The 20,832-nt window shown below is 39.7% G+C and overlaps 1 protein-coding gene across 1 annotated transcript in view; it reads right to left on the reverse strand.

Annotated features, from left to right (window-relative positions):
• Window positions 1-20,832, reverse strand: part of AK5 (adenylate kinase 5) — an 85,802-nt gene that overhangs the window by 53,656 nt on the left and 11,314 nt on the right. Inside the window, exons 3-6 of the mRNA XM_053392013.1 lie at window positions 19,940-20,107; window positions 17,833-18,002; window positions 17,605-17,718; window positions 6,423-6,614 (exon numbers count right to left, since the gene is read on the reverse strand). Of these exons, the coding sequence (XP_053247988.1) occupies window positions 6,423-6,614; window positions 17,605-17,718; window positions 17,833-18,002; window positions 19,940-20,107 (644 nt within the window). The remainder of the gene's footprint in view (window positions 1-6,422; window positions 6,615-17,604; window positions 17,719-17,832; window positions 18,003-19,939; window positions 20,108-20,832) is intronic.

A 20,832-nucleotide genomic window follows, 5' to 3' on the forward strand; every position in this document is an offset into this window, starting at 1 on the left:
CAGCTTTGCCTTGCCTTTATTTTTTACTTTATATCAACAATTTAAATAATAATTTCTATTTGCTTAATTAAAATTATATATGCCTAATTATATTTGTCTCTGAACAGTGTACAGTAAACTTGGTGCAATAAAATTCAGTTAAACTATAAAATCAGAATTCAGTTAAAATACTTGCTGGATTAAAAAAAAAATGTCTTCAGTTGGTGTCAGAATTCAACAGGGAGGGGGCCTGTCTGACCTGTTCCACAAAATTGGGCCCACAGTATTGAACACGTGGCTTATAGCTGACATGAGCTGTGTGTCTGCGCCATGGGTGACTCCCTAAAGCCTCCGTGATTGGGAAGGGATATAATGGATAAGGCAGTCCTTTAAGTATCCTAGACCCAAGTTGTTAAGGGATTAATACACAAACCGTGAGCCTGGCCCAGTAGTATATGCACAGCCAGTGCAAGCTTGAGTTATGTTGAATTCAAGGAATGCTCAATATAATGTTATAAGTGATAAAAATCTCTGTAACTATCAGAACAAGAATAGAACCATAAGGAGAGAGTTATTTTCTTCCCCGTTTAATAGCAATAGTAAATAAAGAACCTAAAAGAACAGAAGCAATCATATGTGCAGGATTTAAAGATCTCACAGTTTGATCAGAAAATGAATTTCTGCACCTCAGCAAAGGACACAAATAATGAAAGTAATGAAAGAGAACTCTGAATAAATTTTGCTTGTATTGTCTTCCAAGGAATCATATTTAAGCTCATACTTTAACTACAAAAGAACCAAACTGGTTTCACTCATGGCAATGACAGGCCTGCTCTGGATTAGAATAGATTCTGTTGACCTGCAGAAACGATCTCCTGAACAGCCAAAATATTTTGCAGTTGCTCCAGATTTTTGCAGCAGAATTGCCCATATCCATCTCCTACATGATAACGAAGTCAGCTCTGCATCCTATGCAATTTTTAGTAATTTAATAGGAACTGAGGTTCTATCAGTAGCAACTGGCACAGAGCTGTAGGGGGCTGGGGGCAGTGGCAACAACAGGGGTGCATGGACAAAGCAGCAGAGCCAATCTGGAGTGCTCGCTCTGGTGCCTTTATATGGTCAGAATACAAAACTTCACTTAAGAAAATGGCATACTAGACCTTCAGATTAAGGGAAGATGAGTAATAAACTGAACAGGCAGTAAAAAGTTAAGAACTTTTAATGAAAAAAGGAGACCTGTGTTGAACCCTGTAAAGTTCATAGGAAAGGTCCAGTACCTGTAGAGAACAAGTCAAAACAGGACTGCAAAGTTACAGCAATAGCAGATGGGAGAAATAGGGGAGGCATTAATAAATGAGGACGATCAAATCAATCCTTGGCTTCAGTGTTTGTATAAAGGCTCAAGAAAAGTTTGCAAGCTGAGACAAATTTCCCAGAGGACAAAAGAAATCTCAGTATGAAAGCAGAAACCTAGGAGGAGGTAGTGGATGAATTAGCATTTCAGAAGACTGTCATATAGCCATGAACTTATAAAGCTGCCATACGGGCCACTGATCCATCTAGCTCAATACTGTCTATTTTGACAGGTGGCAAATCTTCAGGGTCTTGTGCAAGTATCAGCACAGCAATACCAACAGACTGTAGGACTGATAAAATACATCGCAGGTGAGCTAAAGGAAAGAGCACTGGGAATACCCAAAAATAATTGCCTACATTAGACTCAAGTTATGTACTGGCGTCATCAAAGGTGAACAAGATGCTGTCATAGCATCAGCTGACCCTGTAAGTCCAGAGGTAACCAACGTGGTGCCCTCCAGGATGGCTACTCCTGCTGTAAAAACGAGAAGGGCTTTCCTTGGGAGTCATGAAAGCCAAAGGACTATGAGCTTAATGTTGTTCATCCTAACCCTGTACAAACAGTTGAAAAGTCTACTTTTCTGGCTGTGGCAGAAGTGTTCTGAAATGTGAGCCTGAACAGGACTAGGGAATGCTATCATTGGAACTTTCCAACAACCCAAGACCACATTATTTCCCACCCTTTTCTAAGCCCAACGACACAGCATGTAGCATCTGAGTTTTCATATGAAGTCTTCTTGGTGGAAACATTTCAGCCTTTCTTATGATTTATGGAAATGAATGTGTGTTGCTTCTTACATATGTCAATAAAAGCCAGCTCTATCCTACCAGCCATGAAGGCTGGCCTGCCCAACATGTAATGCCCTGAGACAAACGCAACCCATCACTAGTCATGATGGTGCCCTGTTCTGAGATAGGGCAAAACAAAGCAAGACAAGCAGACAGTACATGGTTGCATTTCACTTGGTAACTCACAATCTCCACTGGCCTCTTTGAAAGTGTCAAACTTTCAGCATTCACTTGAGTCACTTTCTCTTCATCTGTTTTCTGTCACACATTTCATTTATTTTTACATGCACTTTTTAGTTTTTAAAAACCCCTCAAAGAATTTTATAGCTTCCTTTATTCTAACAGTAAAGGTATATTTATTTATTTATTGTTGCTTTTTAAAAAATAAATAGCATTCAGAGGGATCACAAATCAGAGCTAAAACCTGTTTAGTTTAAATGCTGAATCCCAAATGAGAAAGACTTCATGAGAAAAATAGGTTTTTGTGACGTTACAAAGAAATCATAAAGTACATTTCTGTTCAATAGCATTAAAGGAATTACTAAAAGGCCTAATGCTCTCATCCTCCCAAAAGAGCTCACAAAGAAATACTGGGGGGGGGGGGGGAATGAGAGTCCTTGGGGAAATCTAATGCCATCTCCGTGGCTTTTACTTGGCAGACTGAAATGTGTAACTGCTGGAAATATATTCTTAGAAGTAATGCCTACCAAATGTATCTTGAAATTTAATGGTATTATTTGGGTATTGCAAGTATAATTCTAGGAAGGAAAAATTGCTGTGGAAAAAAGGAGTAAAGTATGTTTATTTAATTTTTTTATAGAGAGGCAGTCTTATCTTACAGCTTGTCATGGAAATACATAGCATGAACACTTTATGTAGTATGGTAGTCTCTCAAAATGTTTTGATCTACAATTCCCATCAGTCCCAGACAGCGTGGCTATGGCTGGGCCTGACTGGGAGATAGATGATATAGATCAGGCATAGGCAAACTCGGCCCTCCAGATATTTTGGGACTACAATTCCCATCATCCTTGACCGCTGGTTGTTAGCTAGGGATCATGGGAGTTGTAGTCCCAAAACATCTGGGGGGCAGAGTTTGCCTATGCCTGATATAGATAGATGATAGAAGATAGATATAGATAGATAGATAGATAGATAGATAGATAGATAGATAGATATAGACAGACAGACAGACAGACAGATATAGGTAAAGGTAAAGGGACCCCTGACTATTAGGTTCAGTCGTGGCCAACTCTGGGGTTGCAGCTCTCATCTCGCTTTATTGGCCGAGGGAGCCAGCGTACAGCTTCCGGGTCATGTAGCCAGCATGACTAAACTGCTTCTGGTGAACCAGAGCAGCACACAGAAACGCTGTTTACCTTCACGCTGGAGCTGTACCTATTTATCTATTTGCACTTTGACGTGCTTTCGAACTGCTAGGTTGGCAGGAGCAGGGACCGAGCCACGGGAGCTCACCCCGTCGCGGGGATTCGAACCGCCGACCTTCTGATCAACAAGTCCTAGGGCTCTGTGGTTTAACCCACAGCGCCACCCGTGTCCCTATTAGATATAGATACTTGCAAAATCAATTGATTTACTTGCAGTATTTTATGTCACCCTTCATAAATAATCCAGAGCAGATTACAACAGTAAGAATATGAATCAAACAATAGAACAAGCGATAAAATATCAAAAACAAAGTGAATACAATAAAATGCAGCAGAATCACAATAAATGAGACAATCCCTCAATGACTTGGTAACAATGACCAACAAATGCTGGGGTAAACAGGTTTTCAGAAGGGGCTGAAAATTCTGGAGATTTGGCTTTTGGGTGTGAGTGGCAGGCAGGAAGATGTTTCTGCAGATTAGGCACCACAGCAGAAAAGCCCTGTTGTGATAGATTTGGCAGGTGATGCTTAAGACAGGACTGGCATGCAGGGATAACTACAAAAGCTTTTCCACAAGACAAGCTTGTGCTGACAGTGTTCCTGCAGTTCGTCCCCATCACAGAAGCCCCAGTTACACAAGTCATCCCCCACTGCACTATGTCAGAGCACAAATATTTCAGGGCATACTTTTGCCCAGAAGATAGTGCTCCCTGCTTTAAATCCTTCTAAAACTGTCATGCAATCACCTTATTTTCCAAATAATATTTCCCTGAGCTAAGTTTAGTTGCTTGCTGTACAATGCTAAAGTTTCTTTAAAAAATAATAATTAAGAATTGTTGTGCATTAACTAAACAGAAGTTACTTATCTGCAAGCCAGACTCTTTTCACACACTAGATCAACATTATTCTTTCTTTCCTGTTTCCTTTAATTTCTCACACAAATATTCTACTTAAATGAATCCTACATTATGGCTACAGTTTCTCTCTTGCTTGAGAAGCTTTAGCTGCCAAGTATGAAGTAGTAGCTTGTAAAGACCTGATGATTCTTTTTTCCTCAACCTTCTGGCTGTAGTTGATAATACCCTAATTGTTGCAGGAAACTATTGCAATGGCAAGCAGATGTTACATTAGTTAGATAAGCTATATAACCCTTTCAAGTACAATGCCAAAAAAGAAGAAGTGAAAATGGACTGTTTTATACCCTGTTCATGAAAATTTAGGATCCAAGTTGTGGGCTTTTTGCCATACATTACTTTTCTAGAAATCCAATAGTCTTATGACTATGACATTCCCAAGCCTTACAGTTCATACCATTTGTTGATTGATATGTGACAGTTCATATATGCAATTTAACCTATGTCAAACATATCATTGATGTACATGTGTAAATATCATATATATGTATGAGAGTTGGAAACCCAATGCCAATTGTGGGCTCCTAACATTTACGCATACATAATAAAATTGGTATTACACACAATCCCCTGGTATAGTCATAAATGTAAAGTGCCCTTAAGTGGACTTTTGTAAATGTTAAGATGGCGGCTTTGATGGAGCCTACAAGTGAAATTCATTGAGTACTAATACTTGCAAAATCTGCAGAAATATTTATCAGATGAATGGCTCTGACAAAGAGTCTTCACAAAGATTTTTAAGGAAGCCTGAAACTTACATAAAATTATTACTTCATCCACAGCCAACATAAGAAATCACTTTTAAAAAATCAATAAGAGTTACTCCATAATATTATATATGTTTACAATGAAAGGGGTAGGAAACTGTGGCCTTTTAGATTTTGGACACCAACTCCAATCAGGTCCAGCCAGTATGGCCAATGGCCAGAGATTACATAAATTCGAAGTCCATCAACATATGGGGAACATTGGGTATTCTTGGCTGACAGAGTTAAACATGCTATCTATGCAATCCAATGCAGAAGCAAGTGCTACTGAGTTCAATGAAACTTACCGAGGTAAGTGTGTGGGATCACAGCCCTAACTGTATACTTCATTGCAGTATACTTTTATATTGAAAAAAGGTACATAGATGTCACTTTATTTTGAAAGCAGAGTTCATCTCAGAAATGTTAGCAAGAGCTATCTGGGCCACTTTAGTATGCACCCTGAGTGACTCAACAGAAATGCTGTTCGTTGATATAATGAAGAACTGATGAATCACTAGCCCTGGCATAGCATGGAAAGTTTTTCTGAGATTTTGAAGACTCATTTTCCCAAGGGTTTTTCAAATAAATGACATTGTTGCCTTGAAACAAACCTCACCACTTTCTCCAACTCTGAGCAGGGATACTACATGTGAATCAATGGCAAAACTTTATAGTTCTGAGCCAACCAATACAGAGTGCCACTCTACATATTCCCAGAAGTTCCAAGATTATTTTCACCCAATAGCTATTTTAGAATGCAAAATAACCACAGGTGGCTTCAGAAATATACTGATATATTTTCCCCAAAGATGGGAAATCATTTCTAAAGACAAACTTATAATAATAGTTTATGATTGTGCACATCTGTACCTACAGAAAGAGCATCAGAATAGCTCTACACTATATGGAGCCTTATCAGTTATCTAGGATAGACAAAGAATTACAAAACCCAGACTACCTATATTTGGAATGGAAAGATACATACGTCTGTAAATGAATGAAAATCTTAAAAGTCTCCAAATGTAAGATAAAAGGCACATGTCTATGTGCCTTTTTTTTCTAGAGAGAAAGAAGCATTTTTAAAGGCTTATTTTTGAATATGTGCGGTGGTATTTAATCAACACAGACCTGAAATTAATAGACCTAACATTACATTGGCTATAATGCTATGCTTCTACTTACATGGAATTCAACAACAGTTATGATTTGTCTACCAAGCATATACATTAACTGAAGACTTACAGTCATGATCAGCCCCCTTTCCTGGAAATATTTGACCAATGGAACCGTGTTCTGCTTGAAATTCGTTAGGCGTCTCTGCGTAGCTTTGAGGTTATCGTCGGGTCTCCCCTGCTGCTCTGCACGCTTCATTAACCGCTCTTTCAGCCGCTGATTTGAACAGGACAAAAACACCACCAAATCTGGGGTGCAGATCTGTGGAGATAATATGCCAAATGAATTAAATATTAAAATTAGTAGACTGGTTCACATTAGCTTCTGGAGAGTCATTGTTTCATTTCTGTGAGGGAAGGACAACAAGAACTGAGCATATCTAAGAACTAGTTGTGAACCCTGAAAACCTCAGTATTTTCTCACGTGAAAGTATGCTGTTGCTGTCTGCTACTTATAACATTCTTAACTGGAGTCATTCCACTCAGCAATTCCAAGTATTTAGGACTTACAAATTAGTACTGTTTTCCCAGTAGTGATGTATGGAAGTGAGAGCTGTACCATAAAGAAGGCTGCTCGCCGAAGAATTGATGCTTTTGAATTATGGTGCTGGAGGAGACTCTTGAGAGTCCCATGGACTGCAAGAAGATCAAACGTATCCATTCTTAAGGAAATCAGCCCTGAGTGCTCACTGGAAGGACAGATTCTGAAGCTGAGACTCCAATACTTTGGCCATCTCATGAGAAGAGAAGACTCCCTGGAAAAGACCCTGATGTTGGGAAAGATGGAGGGCACAAGGAGAAGGGGATGACAGAGGACGAGATGGTTGGACAGTGTTCTCGAAGCTACCAACATGAGTTTGACCAAACGGCGGGAGGCAGTGGAAGACAGGAGTGCCTGGCATGCTCTGGTCCATGGGGTCATGAAGAGTCGGACACGACTAAACAACTAAACAACAACAACAACAAAAATTAGTACTGTAGGATATACAGTGGGAGCAAGGAGACAGAAGAGTGTCCTTTTCTCTCTCTGCCCCACATCCACAGTGTACTGCTATAACATGGCAGAAAATTCCAGATCTGTAACTTCTTTATATATATATAAATAAGTTAATTTTCCAAATCAATTTCTTTCTTTTTTCAATTTAAGAGCCTTTTTTCTCATGTTAATTGAGTGCCAGCTGGTAAGGAAACCATAGGACATTATACCACTTGTTGCCTATGAGCACACAAATTAATATTCACCGTGACCTGCACCCAAGGAAGAGGTAGATTGGAACACCCATTAAGCTTCAGAAATGTGATCTTGTCACTTAAATGAAAAGGCATCCATCACTGACTATGACACTCCTGTTCTCAATAATAAAGTTTATTCATAATAATACATAGCTGACATAAACAACCCTAATTTAACTGTTATTCTTTTACCAGCATAATTGTTGTGTTAAAGTCTTAAGACAGATATTTACTTTTCACTGTCTATGGTGGGAGTAATTATTTTCTTTTAAACTATTAATATGGCAGCTGTCGCACATAATTTGCCTGACGGTTAAAGTGTACATGGCAGGGGACAGGACAACCTAGTTAACTACATAATTAAAACATCCTGAACTGTCCTCCTCCCCCAATTTAGTTCACATTGTTTAATTGGGAGGATGAGGATATGGCACAGAGGATGTCCTATGGAGAGCAATGTCAATGTTATTAGCATTTGGAAAGGAAGTGTTTAAAAAGGGGGTGGATTGCTGGCATAAGTTACTTAATATTACAAAGGGGAACACATTCAGAATTGACGTGTACAATTAACTCAATAGAAGTCTGTATCACATTTACACTGCCTCCTTGTGCAGCCTTATTCCCTGTCTATAGCTTACATATATCAGCCTGCATAAATTTATACAGCTTGGTGTGTGAGTGTGTATACATATACACATTCATTCCCTCTATTTTATGCTTGTAACAGAATGCCTGGAGGCATGAAACAACCCAAACTCTTATACTGTATATATTTTTTGAAACATTTTTTGTACTTCTGCAGATCTTGGGGAGTTTACTGATACCTTCCTCTTGTGGAATGGATGGGAATGTTTTGGCTACATAAGTAGCACCTGAACACAGGAAACAGAAGTTTGACCAGAAACTTATAGACGTTTATAAATATTGTTGGTTTCTTCAGGCTTGATTCCAAATGCTGGTTTTGACCTACAGAGTCTCATGCAGTTCAGGACCCCAATATCTCAAGGACCACTTCTCCCCACATGAACCAACCTGGACCCAATGTTCTTCATTGTACAGGAGGTACTGTATAGAGGGTGGCTTCCCTAGAAGAGGACTTCTAGGTTGTGATTTCCCAGTTTTGGAATACCATCCCCAGGGGTGCGTGCCTGGCATGAACAGTATGTTTTTAGCTACTAGATTAAAATATTTGTATCTACCCAGGCCTATGGAGTTTAATTATATGCATATTTTTAGTGAAGTGGGGTTGAACTAGATTTGCTGTGCACAGTAGTGTGAGCATTTTAGGTTGTTCTTATTCTTGTTTTATATCTATTTTTAATCTTTGCTTTTGTAAGTTGCTTTGAGTTCATTTTTAAAGCAACAAATAAAAATATTTATAGATAAATAAAATAAAATCTATCCTACTGTTTGTTATGAAATACTGCATTTTGATTAATTTTTCCTAAAACCAACTTTAATCCAAATTGAGAAAAAGAATGACCTTGCTGTGTTTAAGCCAGTAATGTGTACACAGCCCTAATTAGACATAACAAAGCACTTCAAAAAATGGGCATCCTGCAGTTTCAGATTAATTAACAGTATGTGTGGGTTCCTATCATTATATACCAGGAACAGTAACAGCACAGAAGCCAACACAAAACCAATACAGAAGGGAATTGAATAAGTTAGTAAACAAGCCTTTAGTAAACATCTTTGATCCTAAGATTCAATCCAGAAAGGGCCCCTCTGGACATGTGTGTTTTCGTGGATGCATTCTGCAACTTGCCACTGATGTACTAATAGTGCATTTGTGGTGGGTGGATTCAGTACCATCCACACATCAAGCCACTTTGTTAGATATTTCAAAAGAAAGGGGAGGCTCTGAGAATGAAAATAGATTTTAAATAGGGAAGGTCGAAAGTCTTGGTTAGGTTATCTTCTTGGCTGCAAGGCCAGCTGCCAGTTACTCAGTAACTCAAGACAAAGCTGGCCTAGAATGGACGCTCACTACTTCTACAGGGGTGGGGTGATGGTTGCGGCCCCTCGTGCTCCGCCTTCATCCTCGGCAGCCAGAACATGTTCACACCCAGCAGGATTGAGGGGCATTCTTCCCGCCAAAAGGGCAGCTTCAAACGGGCCAATAAGAGAAAAAGGAACAACCTAGCTGCATTTTATGCTGTTAATGTCTTATTCTGGTTGCAACAATGTAATGCACAGCTTTCCAAATCGTGTGTGTCTCCATGAATTATACCTGCAAAGTATTAATTCTGTTCGAAATGATGCGGAAATGTGTATTTTGAGAAAGCTAACATTTGATTTTAATTCACAGGCTTGAGCTGGAGGGATGCTGGAGAGTCTTAAATCCTATGAAAAGGTGATTCAGTAGTATATAAAGCTGGTAACTCCCAAAATAAATATAACCTATGTTACAGAGCATCATAAAACTTGGAATTCTTTGACACATTTTCACTTCCTTTAGTTGTGAAAGGAACAATAATCCCCTAGGGAGCTGAGCAAGAAAGTTGTCACGGCTCATGATTCATCCAAATCCATTAATGTTTGTTAAGCACTTTCAGAGTATCATCGATTCATTTCCCTATTGAATATAAAGTATACATGGGATGTTAAGAAGAACTGTTTTAATCTGATTTGACTGCTTTTTGTAACCCTTTCCCCCTTCAATCATGTCCTTTGTTCTCAGTTTAGCAGGCAAAATCAATGGGAATTCTTAATAATTTTTGTACAGCAGGCCTAAAGCTTATTTTGATAATGCATACAGGAAAACCTCTGAGAACACTATGGAGAATAAACAGCAGGGCGTTGCATTCTTGAGTAGAAACCACCAAGACAAAACTTGCTATGTATTTATTTTTGTGTGACACAGACTGATAGATGAATAGGAACGAATAAGAAATAAGACACTTGGACATCACACAAAGCTGTTAAGGTGTTTTTAGAACCTGTAAAAAACTGAAGTTTGGTGCATATGCTACATAATAGTACTAATATTCTCTGGAGAAGGGGCAGGCTGCATAGACTGCAGCAAAAGGAGTAGAGTTGTTGTTGTTTTTAACATAGATTTCGGCTCCTCCCCTGTGCCCCCAATCCAGATCCTCCACCACCCCACACCTGCACTTTGCATTGGAGGGAAAGCTTCCAATTGTCCCCCAGTGAATTGTAGGTGTGGAGCCCCAATCAAGCTTGGAGCCACTTCAAGTTGCAAGTGTTAATTCCCCTATCCTTATTTAGGTCAGCCCCACTGCACTGGCAAGTTTTGAAAACAATGGCCTGCACTCAAGGCAAACTATCCTGCTCTGGTTCTGTGAAGGCACCCATGGGGCAAAGCAGGGTGTTGCTCACAGCACTACTAATGACTTGCTATATGGCTTCTATGCTCTGCCCCTTTTGAAGAACTGGAAATTCTTAAAGGGCCAACAAATTCTTAAAGGGCCAACTTTCAGAGTATCACTCTGGCACTTCTGTGCCCCATGGCCCTTTGCACTGTTGGACTAGAGTTGCAGTTCCTGGGGCTCAGAACAATGCATCCAAGACAGCCTTGGCTCTGGTTTGATGAGTCTCAGACCTGCCAGCTTCAGGTTCAGTGGACCCCTGATCGCCAGCAACAGGCTCAGGTCAGGAAATTCATTCCAGTCCCCAGTATGGTGTCCTGGTCACTCCAGAGTCTTGACACAAACAACATTATTAATATAGTTTGGATTTAAACTATTTGTAAGCTAGAATTGTTTTAGTGACTTGGCTGCTTCTCAAGTAACCTATGCACATTAAGAAAAAAAATCTGCATAGGAAGGAAGTAGTGATAAGGTCAGCCACGTTTCCTGAATCTGTATATAGATAGGCTGCTAGCTATCCGGAGTAGGAGTTTATAGATACATTTTGTATCCCACTCTTGCTTTATAACTGCAATTTGCACTTCAGACTTTTTATTTATTTTACAAATAACATGCATTAGTATGAGGTGCCCTGGGGATAGTTATGTTGACAAAGAGCACAGCAAACAATAAGAAAATAATTGTAACAATAAAATACTGCAAAAGGTCAAAAGAAGTAAAATAGCAGATAAAACTAGCAGCAATAAATGGAAGAACAATTAAAAGGCCCGGCATTTTTATATCTGAAAAAGATGTTCAGATTGATAATTTTGCTGCTTATTTGACAGGGTAGTCCTTATTTTTCACAGGACCATACAGCTGGGTTGGGGAAGCTGTGACTGTTGTAGCCAAACTTCCAAAAGCCCAGCTACCATGGTCAGTTCTGGTCAGGGCTGATGTAAATTGTAATCCAGAAAAATCTGGAGGGTCACAGGTTGCCCATCAATGCTGCAGGTCATGTAGTCTGACATATTGCTGCAAAGCAGGGCTCTGCATTCACCACCCCACCACAGATTAGCCCACTGTGGTACAGGACCAAAGATATGTATGCTGCAGAAAGGCACCTGCAGAGATGCTGCTCCAAAATGACTCTTTGCCATCAAGCTAAAATGGAACTGAATTAAGGCTCCTTCTTTTAGATGCCACAACTGCAAATTCTTTTTAAAAAGAAAGGCTATGCTTGCAATGCCCACATGGTAGCTTCACATTTACACAAAAATGAATGGCACAAAACATTTTCCATACATAGCCCTACAGATGTATCACCTGTACATTATTCTCAGATCACAGTACATCCATAGTGAATTGCTGTGCTCCACCTTCAGAGATGTATGTCCTTGAAGCCCTCACTATGCCTTAGCTAGCATAAATAAAAGAAAGCACACTTTGTGTGTGGCAAAAGATGGAACTCCATTTCTTTCTAAGGCGTTTTCTGTTTTACCTCTGCATTTAAGCTATCATAGCCCTTTCTGGGAAGGAGATTGCTTACAAAGAAGAAATTATAATGACTACCATGCTGTAGTAAATTTCCTTAGGCAAGTATAAATGATCATTTATATTCCTATTCTGCATGTAACAGTGACATTAATGGAGTCACTGCAAAAATTAGAATCTATTTTGTATTCACACAGCACAGGTTACCATTCAATGCACCACTGAATCACTTTTCCCTCCATATATATATATATATAAAGCCCTTCTTAGTCACTGTTTCGTTTTAAAATAAGCTTAATGTCTTCAGTATTTCAAACTGGTGACATTTTCCTTTGGTGAATCAAATGACAATCCAAAGAATGAACAGCTAAAACAATGAAAGGGATAACTATAGCTGTTGGAGCTTCTACATGTTTACAATATGATACACAGTGGGAGACTTGCTAAATGAGGCATAGGCAAACTCGGCCCTCCAGATGTTTTGGGACTACAACTCCCATCATTCCTGACCACTGGTCCTGTTAACTAGGAATGATGGGAGTTGTAGTCCCAAAACATCTGGAGAGCCGAATTTGTCTATGCTTGTGCTAAACCTTGAGCCTTGAGCATGGTTGGAAGAATTCAGAAGTGTTTGCTTCAGTTTTTGATTAATCAAAATTTAGTCCTGCACCCAAAGCAGGATAAACTGTGGATAGTCTTAGCCATGCTTTAAACAAGCCAACTTCAAACCATGGTTCTGTCTTCCTTCAATAAACCTTAGTTAAGATGAACCACTACTTAGTGTTTTAGACATAGTGCTAAACTATGCTTAATAAAACATGGAGACAGAAGCTTCCAGGCTCCTCCTAATTGCTTATTGTAGTGATACTTAGCAATTATGTAAGTTATATGTTCTATGTGCAACCAATTACTTCTAATTAGTTAAACTTTAAAACTCCCACTGGTTTCAAAGCTGGATGAGGAATTTAGAAACAGGTGGATAGCCCACAGCCCTTAATGTAAGCAACTCAGAGAATCTTTATTATAAGCCACCAAGAGAATTACAGGGTGGTATATAAATGTCATTAATGCATAATAAATACATTTTAAGGAAACTACTCCTACTCAGGAAACTACTACTACTCCTATTCAGAAGGGCCAGACCAGAAAAATAATATCCGCTAATAAAATGTGGGGGAATAAAATGACAATCCATCCTCAAAGTGGACATTCTGGTTTATCTTACAAACAAACTGGATCAGTTCATCTTTGCATATACATCGCTGGGTTTGATTACTCTGCACTTGTTAACTGTGAGCTGAATATGTTAATATTTCCACTGAAAATGATTAATGGAGATGGTGTGAGATCATATGAAAGGTCATGGAAGAGAAGGCAACCAATGACTACTAGTCATGATGGCTACATGTTGTCTCAAATATCAGAGGCAATATGCCTGTGAATACCAGTTGTTGGGGATCATTAGTGGTGGAGCACTACTACACTCATGCCCTGATTGTGAGGGTCCCACAGATATTTGGTTGGCCAGTTTGGGAACAAATTGCTGGACCTGATGGCCACTGGTCTGATCCAGGACAACTCTTACGTTCAAATCTAGGATGCTTGATCTATGTTAGATCTTTCCTGCCTGGAAGTCAAGACTTGCTACTGCAGTCATCAACTGATAAATCAGTTGATATGAATTTGTGAATCCATCCAGACATGGAATATTAAATTCTCTGATTAGCTGCCAAAAGGGAAGAGAGAGGCTGATAGCTGTCTTGAATAAATATAAGCAGCCATGACTTCCCCTGTAGTTTTCCTACATAACTGGTATTCATTTTATTGTAAATACAGAGTCTTGCCCCAACAGGATATATGGCATGGGGAAAACTCTGCTCATTCCCACTCATGCAGACATATGCCCTAGTCAATGATCCCCTGCATGTGTGGGGTTGTGGTAAAAACTGCCTACTAAGGTTTCCTTGTTCACTACAGTGAATAGAGCAGTCTACATGCATTAAAGAATATAAGCTTGCAGCTGTCTTATGTCATTGAGGTGAACAGGGAAAGTTGCTGATATAGAAACTCCATGTGTTCATAGAAGTGGGAAGGTAATAAAAATGATGTGAGATGATATGTTAGAGTGGACAAAGCAGCTTGCCTCTCCTCGGGGAGCTGAACTAGGAGATTGGAGTATGCTCTGGCTTGTGGTTTTGTCAATATTTTCTATTACAGTGTTGCCTAGAAAACTGGGCAACAGATTGTTTATTTCTCCTTATTAGCCCTAAAATTTATCATTTTATAAGTACCTGCTGCTGTTTGGTTTACAATAGGCCCTCTGTCCTTTGCACTCACATTTATATAAGATAACTATAGCAGCAGTAAATAAATTCAAGCCCATTATGATACACAGACTTTTACACTCGTTCCAATGGATGAATGTAACACAGGAATGGGGGGGGGGGTAATGGAGTAAGAACATTTGAAGAAAAGTGCTATTAAACTATAGTCAGCCCACATCCGCTTGAGAATGCTTGGCTGACATTGAAGAGGGCCTCACTGGAGCAGAGGATGGTATTTAATATGCTAGTCTTGCAGGTGATTCACTGACTTTCAGCTTGGATGACAGGTAAATGTTAAGCCAGACCTCTTTCTCAGCATTTTCCAACATGCATTTCGAATTTAAAGAGCTTCCTAATATTTGCTAGCTCTCTGAAATGTGTTATGCTGGAGAAGTAAGTGTTTGTTTACCTAATGCTTTTGAAGAAAGGGCAAATCAAAATTCAGTATTTGAGAAATTATATGTTAATCAAAACTGTTCCAAGAATCCAAAGGTCTTTTTCAATTAACTAGCTGCTTAGGTGCTCTATAGATATTAGAGAAGCATTGTGTGTCACATACCGTAATAACATACATGGGGAACATAAAATGCTTTATTTTGCTTTCTGCTGCCTGTTTAGATCTATGATATTTATTTTTATGATGCCAGCCTATTTCTGTTTCAGTTTATTAAGATTCATGTTTACTGTTTATTTGTGCACCACTATCCATGGCACTACCATTAATAAAATAAAAACAGCACTTATTTATATTTGTTTTAATGCTTTACAGATTTTATATTTGTATTTAGGTATGATTATTCAATGTAAGTTTGTTTTTAATTGACTTATAGCTTTGGACATGTCTTCTATGCTTTTACCTGGACACTTTATGGAGATTTTTTAAAATCAAGTAGTTTGTTGGTTGGTTTGTTTGTTTGCTTAATAAATGAATTGCTGTTGAAGACTATGCTGCACCTACATTACAAGAGTAAGGTTGATTGCATAGGTGCCTTTCAAAAAAGTCATGTCTGACTGGGATCTATGAACATGAGGAAGCTGAGTGGAGGTGTCTCAGTCTGAGTGACAAATTACTGAGACAAACAGCTAAGCAGATAGATGAGTTAAGCACATCCTCAACTTTAGCAAAAGGGCAAGGAGACCAAAACACGCAACCTCCTCACCAATGATTTTCATAACTTAACTTTCAAACAAAGCAATCCTCGAAAACAAATATAATCCAAATACCTTCTTCCAGCGCTTTTATATAGATGTTAAATAGAATAAAGTATAAGATGGAACCTTGTGAAGCACCATACATTGAAAAACCAATACTGTATGTTCAACATAAATAATCAAGCACCACATCTGAGGCCTTCTGGGAAGTTAGCAGAGTCTCTGGTCACCCTAATCCCACCCAGCATGGCAACCATCAAGCTGAAAAGTGATGGGCCTTACACCTTCTATGATTTTGTCAACATCTTTAGGACTTCACAAACTAAAAGCTATTGATAACAGCCGACAAGCAGCTTTGAAAGGTACGTTCAACATGAAATCCAGTTCAAAACAGACACAATCACTTGTTTCACCAAAGTGCTTTGCAAATTCATCACAGTGGGCCACTGAAAGATCTTCCACTTTAATACAAGGAGCAAAGTGTAGAATGCCCATTGCACTCAGAACAGGTCTGCTAACCAATTCTGCATGGACACAATGGTGCCAAAGCACCATTGCTGCTATGGTGTGGTTCGTAAGATGAGTTCTAATCTATGTTCCATCTGACTCATCACAAGTATTCCTGCACTGTTGGTCTAGCCATCATAAGTAGGAGAGGGTGCTCTGGAGCAATTGTATTTTCTCATTCCAGAGGTTAGTCAGAATTTGGTAAAACTCCCAGACAATGCACTTTTGAAATGTAACCTTTGCTTGTGTCTTTAACCAAACGTCATATTGGTTGTTTCCGTATCTGGCAATGTGAAATCAATTCAAAACACAGGATTTTCATCACTTGGCTTGCTTTCATATAAATTAATGAAGCATCCTACTAAACAACTGTATTTCTCAAAATGTATTTTGGGGTAGCTTTTGGTCAAGAATATGAAATGTCAGAATTGAATCCCGATGAACTCAAAATAAGGACAAACTCTGAAGAATCTGTTCTACACATGAATTAGTCATTTTCCCTGCAAAAGCAGCTTGTACAAAGATGTTCTCTAGTCAATATGTCCTGCAGTACAAATCACTTTCAATAACTATTAATTGGCATCTTAAGTGATAAGACAAGCAAGTTTCACAAGACATCTTTTTCAAGCACAATAAAAATTTAATAGCAAAGTAAACTGAGTTAAAGCAAAATTTGAGATCACACAAAAAGCTAATTCAATAAAAGGTGTACTATTACCTAACACGTTTGTCTTACAAAAGCTATTGTATGAATGCTGTATTCTAGTTCAGAAGCCCATAATAACCTTGAGGCTGCCTCTCTGTGTGAAAAAAATATGCTGATGAAATTGTGCTCTTCCTAATGAGCACTGAAAATGTGCCATTAAGGAATAACCTTTTCTCTTTGCTTTTAAAATCAGGAATATATGAAAAATATGATTTGTTAAATAGGATCTTTTTCTTCCCTTTGGAGCCATTTAATTATATAGGAAAGAAAGTGCTGTCATTGTTCGATACATGACAGAATTCTGGTTGTTTTGAAGAGCATGGGATCATGATACTCCCAAAATGTATGTCAAGAAAACAACCTTTGATCTGCATATAATCAAGCATTTACAAAGAATTTGGGGCAATGCCTACTGATCTGAAGAGAGTAATATTTAGTATTTCTGGCATTCAGCTTCTTAACAAAAAGAGCTTATCATATTTTTCTTTAAACTTGTTAAGTTGTCTTGAATAACAAATATCTTACTTGGTCCTCAAAGGAAAGAGCCTGAGCAACATCTCTTGGAAATCCATCAATAACAATACCCTCTTCATCAGGAATCTGCATTAATCTCTGCTTTATCTCAGTGATGGTTGTTTCCTTGCAGTGTGAAAAACAAGCACAAGAAGGTTTATTAGTTTGTTAATAGTATATATTAAGAATGCATACAAAAATCTTGCCAAAGCGAGTAACATGCCATTGCCATGTTTGTACCTGTGGGGCTAACTCTCCAGTGGTAATTATCTTGGCAATCAGGCTCCACTTTCGATTACTACTTGTGTTGTGGATCTTCTTTCTTAACAATTCACCAACAGATATGTACTCAAATCCATAGCGTTCAGCTATTTTCAGACTCTGGGTTCCCTTTCCACTTCCCGGACCACCTATTATTTATAAGAAAAAAGGCAATTATATTTTCTCAGATTCATTACGAACTACCCACCACCTGTGCCAGTCTGCCAAAATCTTTCCCAAAGATGTGGAATGTAACATTCTCCAAATTGCTAACTAGCTGCACACTAGGAGATTTCTCAGACTGCGGTCCAATGGAACCCTGGAGTGCCACAATGCAGCCCAAGGGGTTCCACAAAGAAAAAACTTGTTAATGGTGGGAAAGTGCACGAAATGTGTGATTTCAATTGAACCGCAGCCATGGGAATTAAATGCACTACCCAAGCAATAGTCATGGGAATCCCTTTCTTTCTTTCTTTCTTTCCCTGACTGCTATAACCAAGGGTTAAATCAGAAGCTACTAGGGAGGGTGGCATTTCCTGACATTGCACATCACCTGCAGATAGGGAGAAGGGTGAGACAGAGGGGAGCATTGTACAGGTGTGGCAGTGGAGCCAATCCAATGCACCTGCCCCCTCATCCCTCCCAGTCTCAGTATCTGGTGGAGACACTTGACACCGGAAAGTCAGGTAAGCAATGCCACTCTACACTGCTATTAGGTTAAATGTGTTGTTCAAGCACCTGTCATAGGAATCCCTCATCCTCCTCTTAGCAACTAACACTGAGCTGCAGCCTCAGGAAAGAGTTAAATATGCTGCTCTTTTAACACTTAAGGCAGAGGTTTTCAACCTTTTCGAGTCCACAGCTCCCTTGACCAACTGCATTCTTTCTGCGGCCCCCCTGTGAGGCTCAGGAGCCCAGTTATGTCACCTCTTTCCTGCACAGCTGGCAGCATCTCACCCTTTTTTGAATACCCTTGTAAAGTGTTCCCTCAGCCTACTCTCCTATCCCTCCCCTTAGGAGTCCTCCGGGCAGCCGCTGCTGCCGCCTCTGGTATCTGAGCTGCCCCCCCTTGCCCCAAAGAGAGGTGGCTCCTCACACTGCCCCACAGGGGGCTGAGAAGGTCCCCCTGGCCAGCCCTAGAGGCCCCCATTCACCTGGGGACCTTGTAGCCGGGCTGCTGCAATGAACAGCTGTGCATGCCTTTGGGAGGCAGAGATGCAAGAGGGCACCTGATGAGGAAGGGAAGGAAAGAGGGACAGAGGCCAGTGTTGCCTGCAGCACCCCTGACTATCATTCAAGGTACCCCAGGGTGCCACGGCACACTGGTTGAAAACCACTGAGCTAAGGAGAGCTAAGAACTCTTTCTGATGAGAACAGAACCCTTAAGAATGGCAAACAAAACAAAGGCTTCTCCCATCAGTGGAGACCAGGAGATTGAAAAACTTTCTTGTCAATGTCACTGCTTTTCAAAGTTGCCAGTCCAGCTGTGTCTCCCTTGCTTGCTCTCCAGTTAACCAACTTGCTCCCTTCTCTTTTCAAAGGGAAAGGTTTAAACTGGTGAAACTTTGCGGAGGGAGGGATGCCACACTGCCCCCCATATTTGGTGAGGAAATGCTTTCTCCCCTGAAGGGTTTTCCCAGTTGCAGCCTTGTCCCCTACCAAATATAAGTGAAACAGCCCATTCTGTATGGAGCATCAGAAAGAGGTGTGCTATTAGGAAGCACACAGGGTGTAACTATTCCTGGTATCCCAAAGGTTTGGATATGAAGTCTCATAGTTTCTCCTTTTTAGAGGCTTTTTGGTTATTCTGGAGACGCTGGAGGCACTGCCACTTCTGCCTATTACATCTGGCAGTCCCTGGCACTATTAACAAAACACAAACACTTCGACATTTAGGCAACTTGCTGAATATGGTTTCCCAAACAATTATTTGTTTATGCCGGTCAGTCAATTTGCCTATATCACTTAACCCTTATCCTCCAAAGTTATCCAATGAATCTATACCCATTTCGAGCAGTTAATCCATTGGCTAAATGGTTAAAGAAACTTAATCCAACAAAACTATTCGTTCTCCCTGCCTTCTTACCTATGACAAGGATGATCTTAGGCCGAGATCTTGCAGGATCAAATACCTCATATTCTTCTATAAGTTCGGCGGTTTCTGAGAGATCCGTGTCGCTCTCTATGGAAAACTGGTGGATTGGAGGAAGTCGCTCATACCGCCGGTAAGGAAAGTTGGGATTGTCTGGGAGCACTTCATAATAGTAAAAAAGAAAGAAAGAAAAGAAAAAGGAAATATGAAAACCAGAACTCTTCTTACATTTACCAGTAATGAAGATCAGGAATATTTTAACAACGCAACTGTTCAATCCATCTGTAATGGAATGCAGTAATGTATGCAGTGGCAGCAAAGGTTATGAGTTAGGTTATGAGGAGAGGCTCTGAGAGTAATAAACAGAGGGAAAGGAGGAAGCCAGGAGAACTGACCTAAGGAAAAGTGGAAGAAAGGCCATGTACACACATGCCGAAGAAAGGCCATGTACACACATTGCCTGCTTTAACATCTCACAGGCAGGCAATGCATGTCATTCAAGCTGTTAGAAAAGTACATTGTCCCTTTAAGAAAACTTTGGGTGGGATTCAACTAATTTTTTAATCAGAGCCAGTGAAATTAATGGATGTGATTAAGTTAGGTCCGCTGACACAAATAGGGCTACTCAGAGTAAAATACCACTTTTTACATTTTCCTCACAGAATCGGTTCCAGCTGGTTGCGGCTGGAATATAAAAATGCCTCACAGCAAATGGTTACGTTGTAGTACTTGAAACAATTATCAGTTTAATTTTTTAAAAACTGCCTCCCATCAAATCAAACCATGAGACAGAACATTCCTCTCAGAAGCCACTCTAGGCCAATTTGCCACGACAGTAGAAAAAGAAACAAGGCAGGCTTCCTGGCCTAGGAAAAAGAAGCGTAAAG

The sequence above is a fragment of the Podarcis raffonei genome, chromosome 6, assembly GCF_027172205.1.
Source record: "Podarcis raffonei isolate rPodRaf1 chromosome 6, rPodRaf1.pri, whole genome shotgun sequence".
NCBI classification, from domain to species: domain Eukaryota; kingdom Metazoa; phylum Chordata; class Lepidosauria; order Squamata; family Lacertidae; genus Podarcis; species Podarcis raffonei.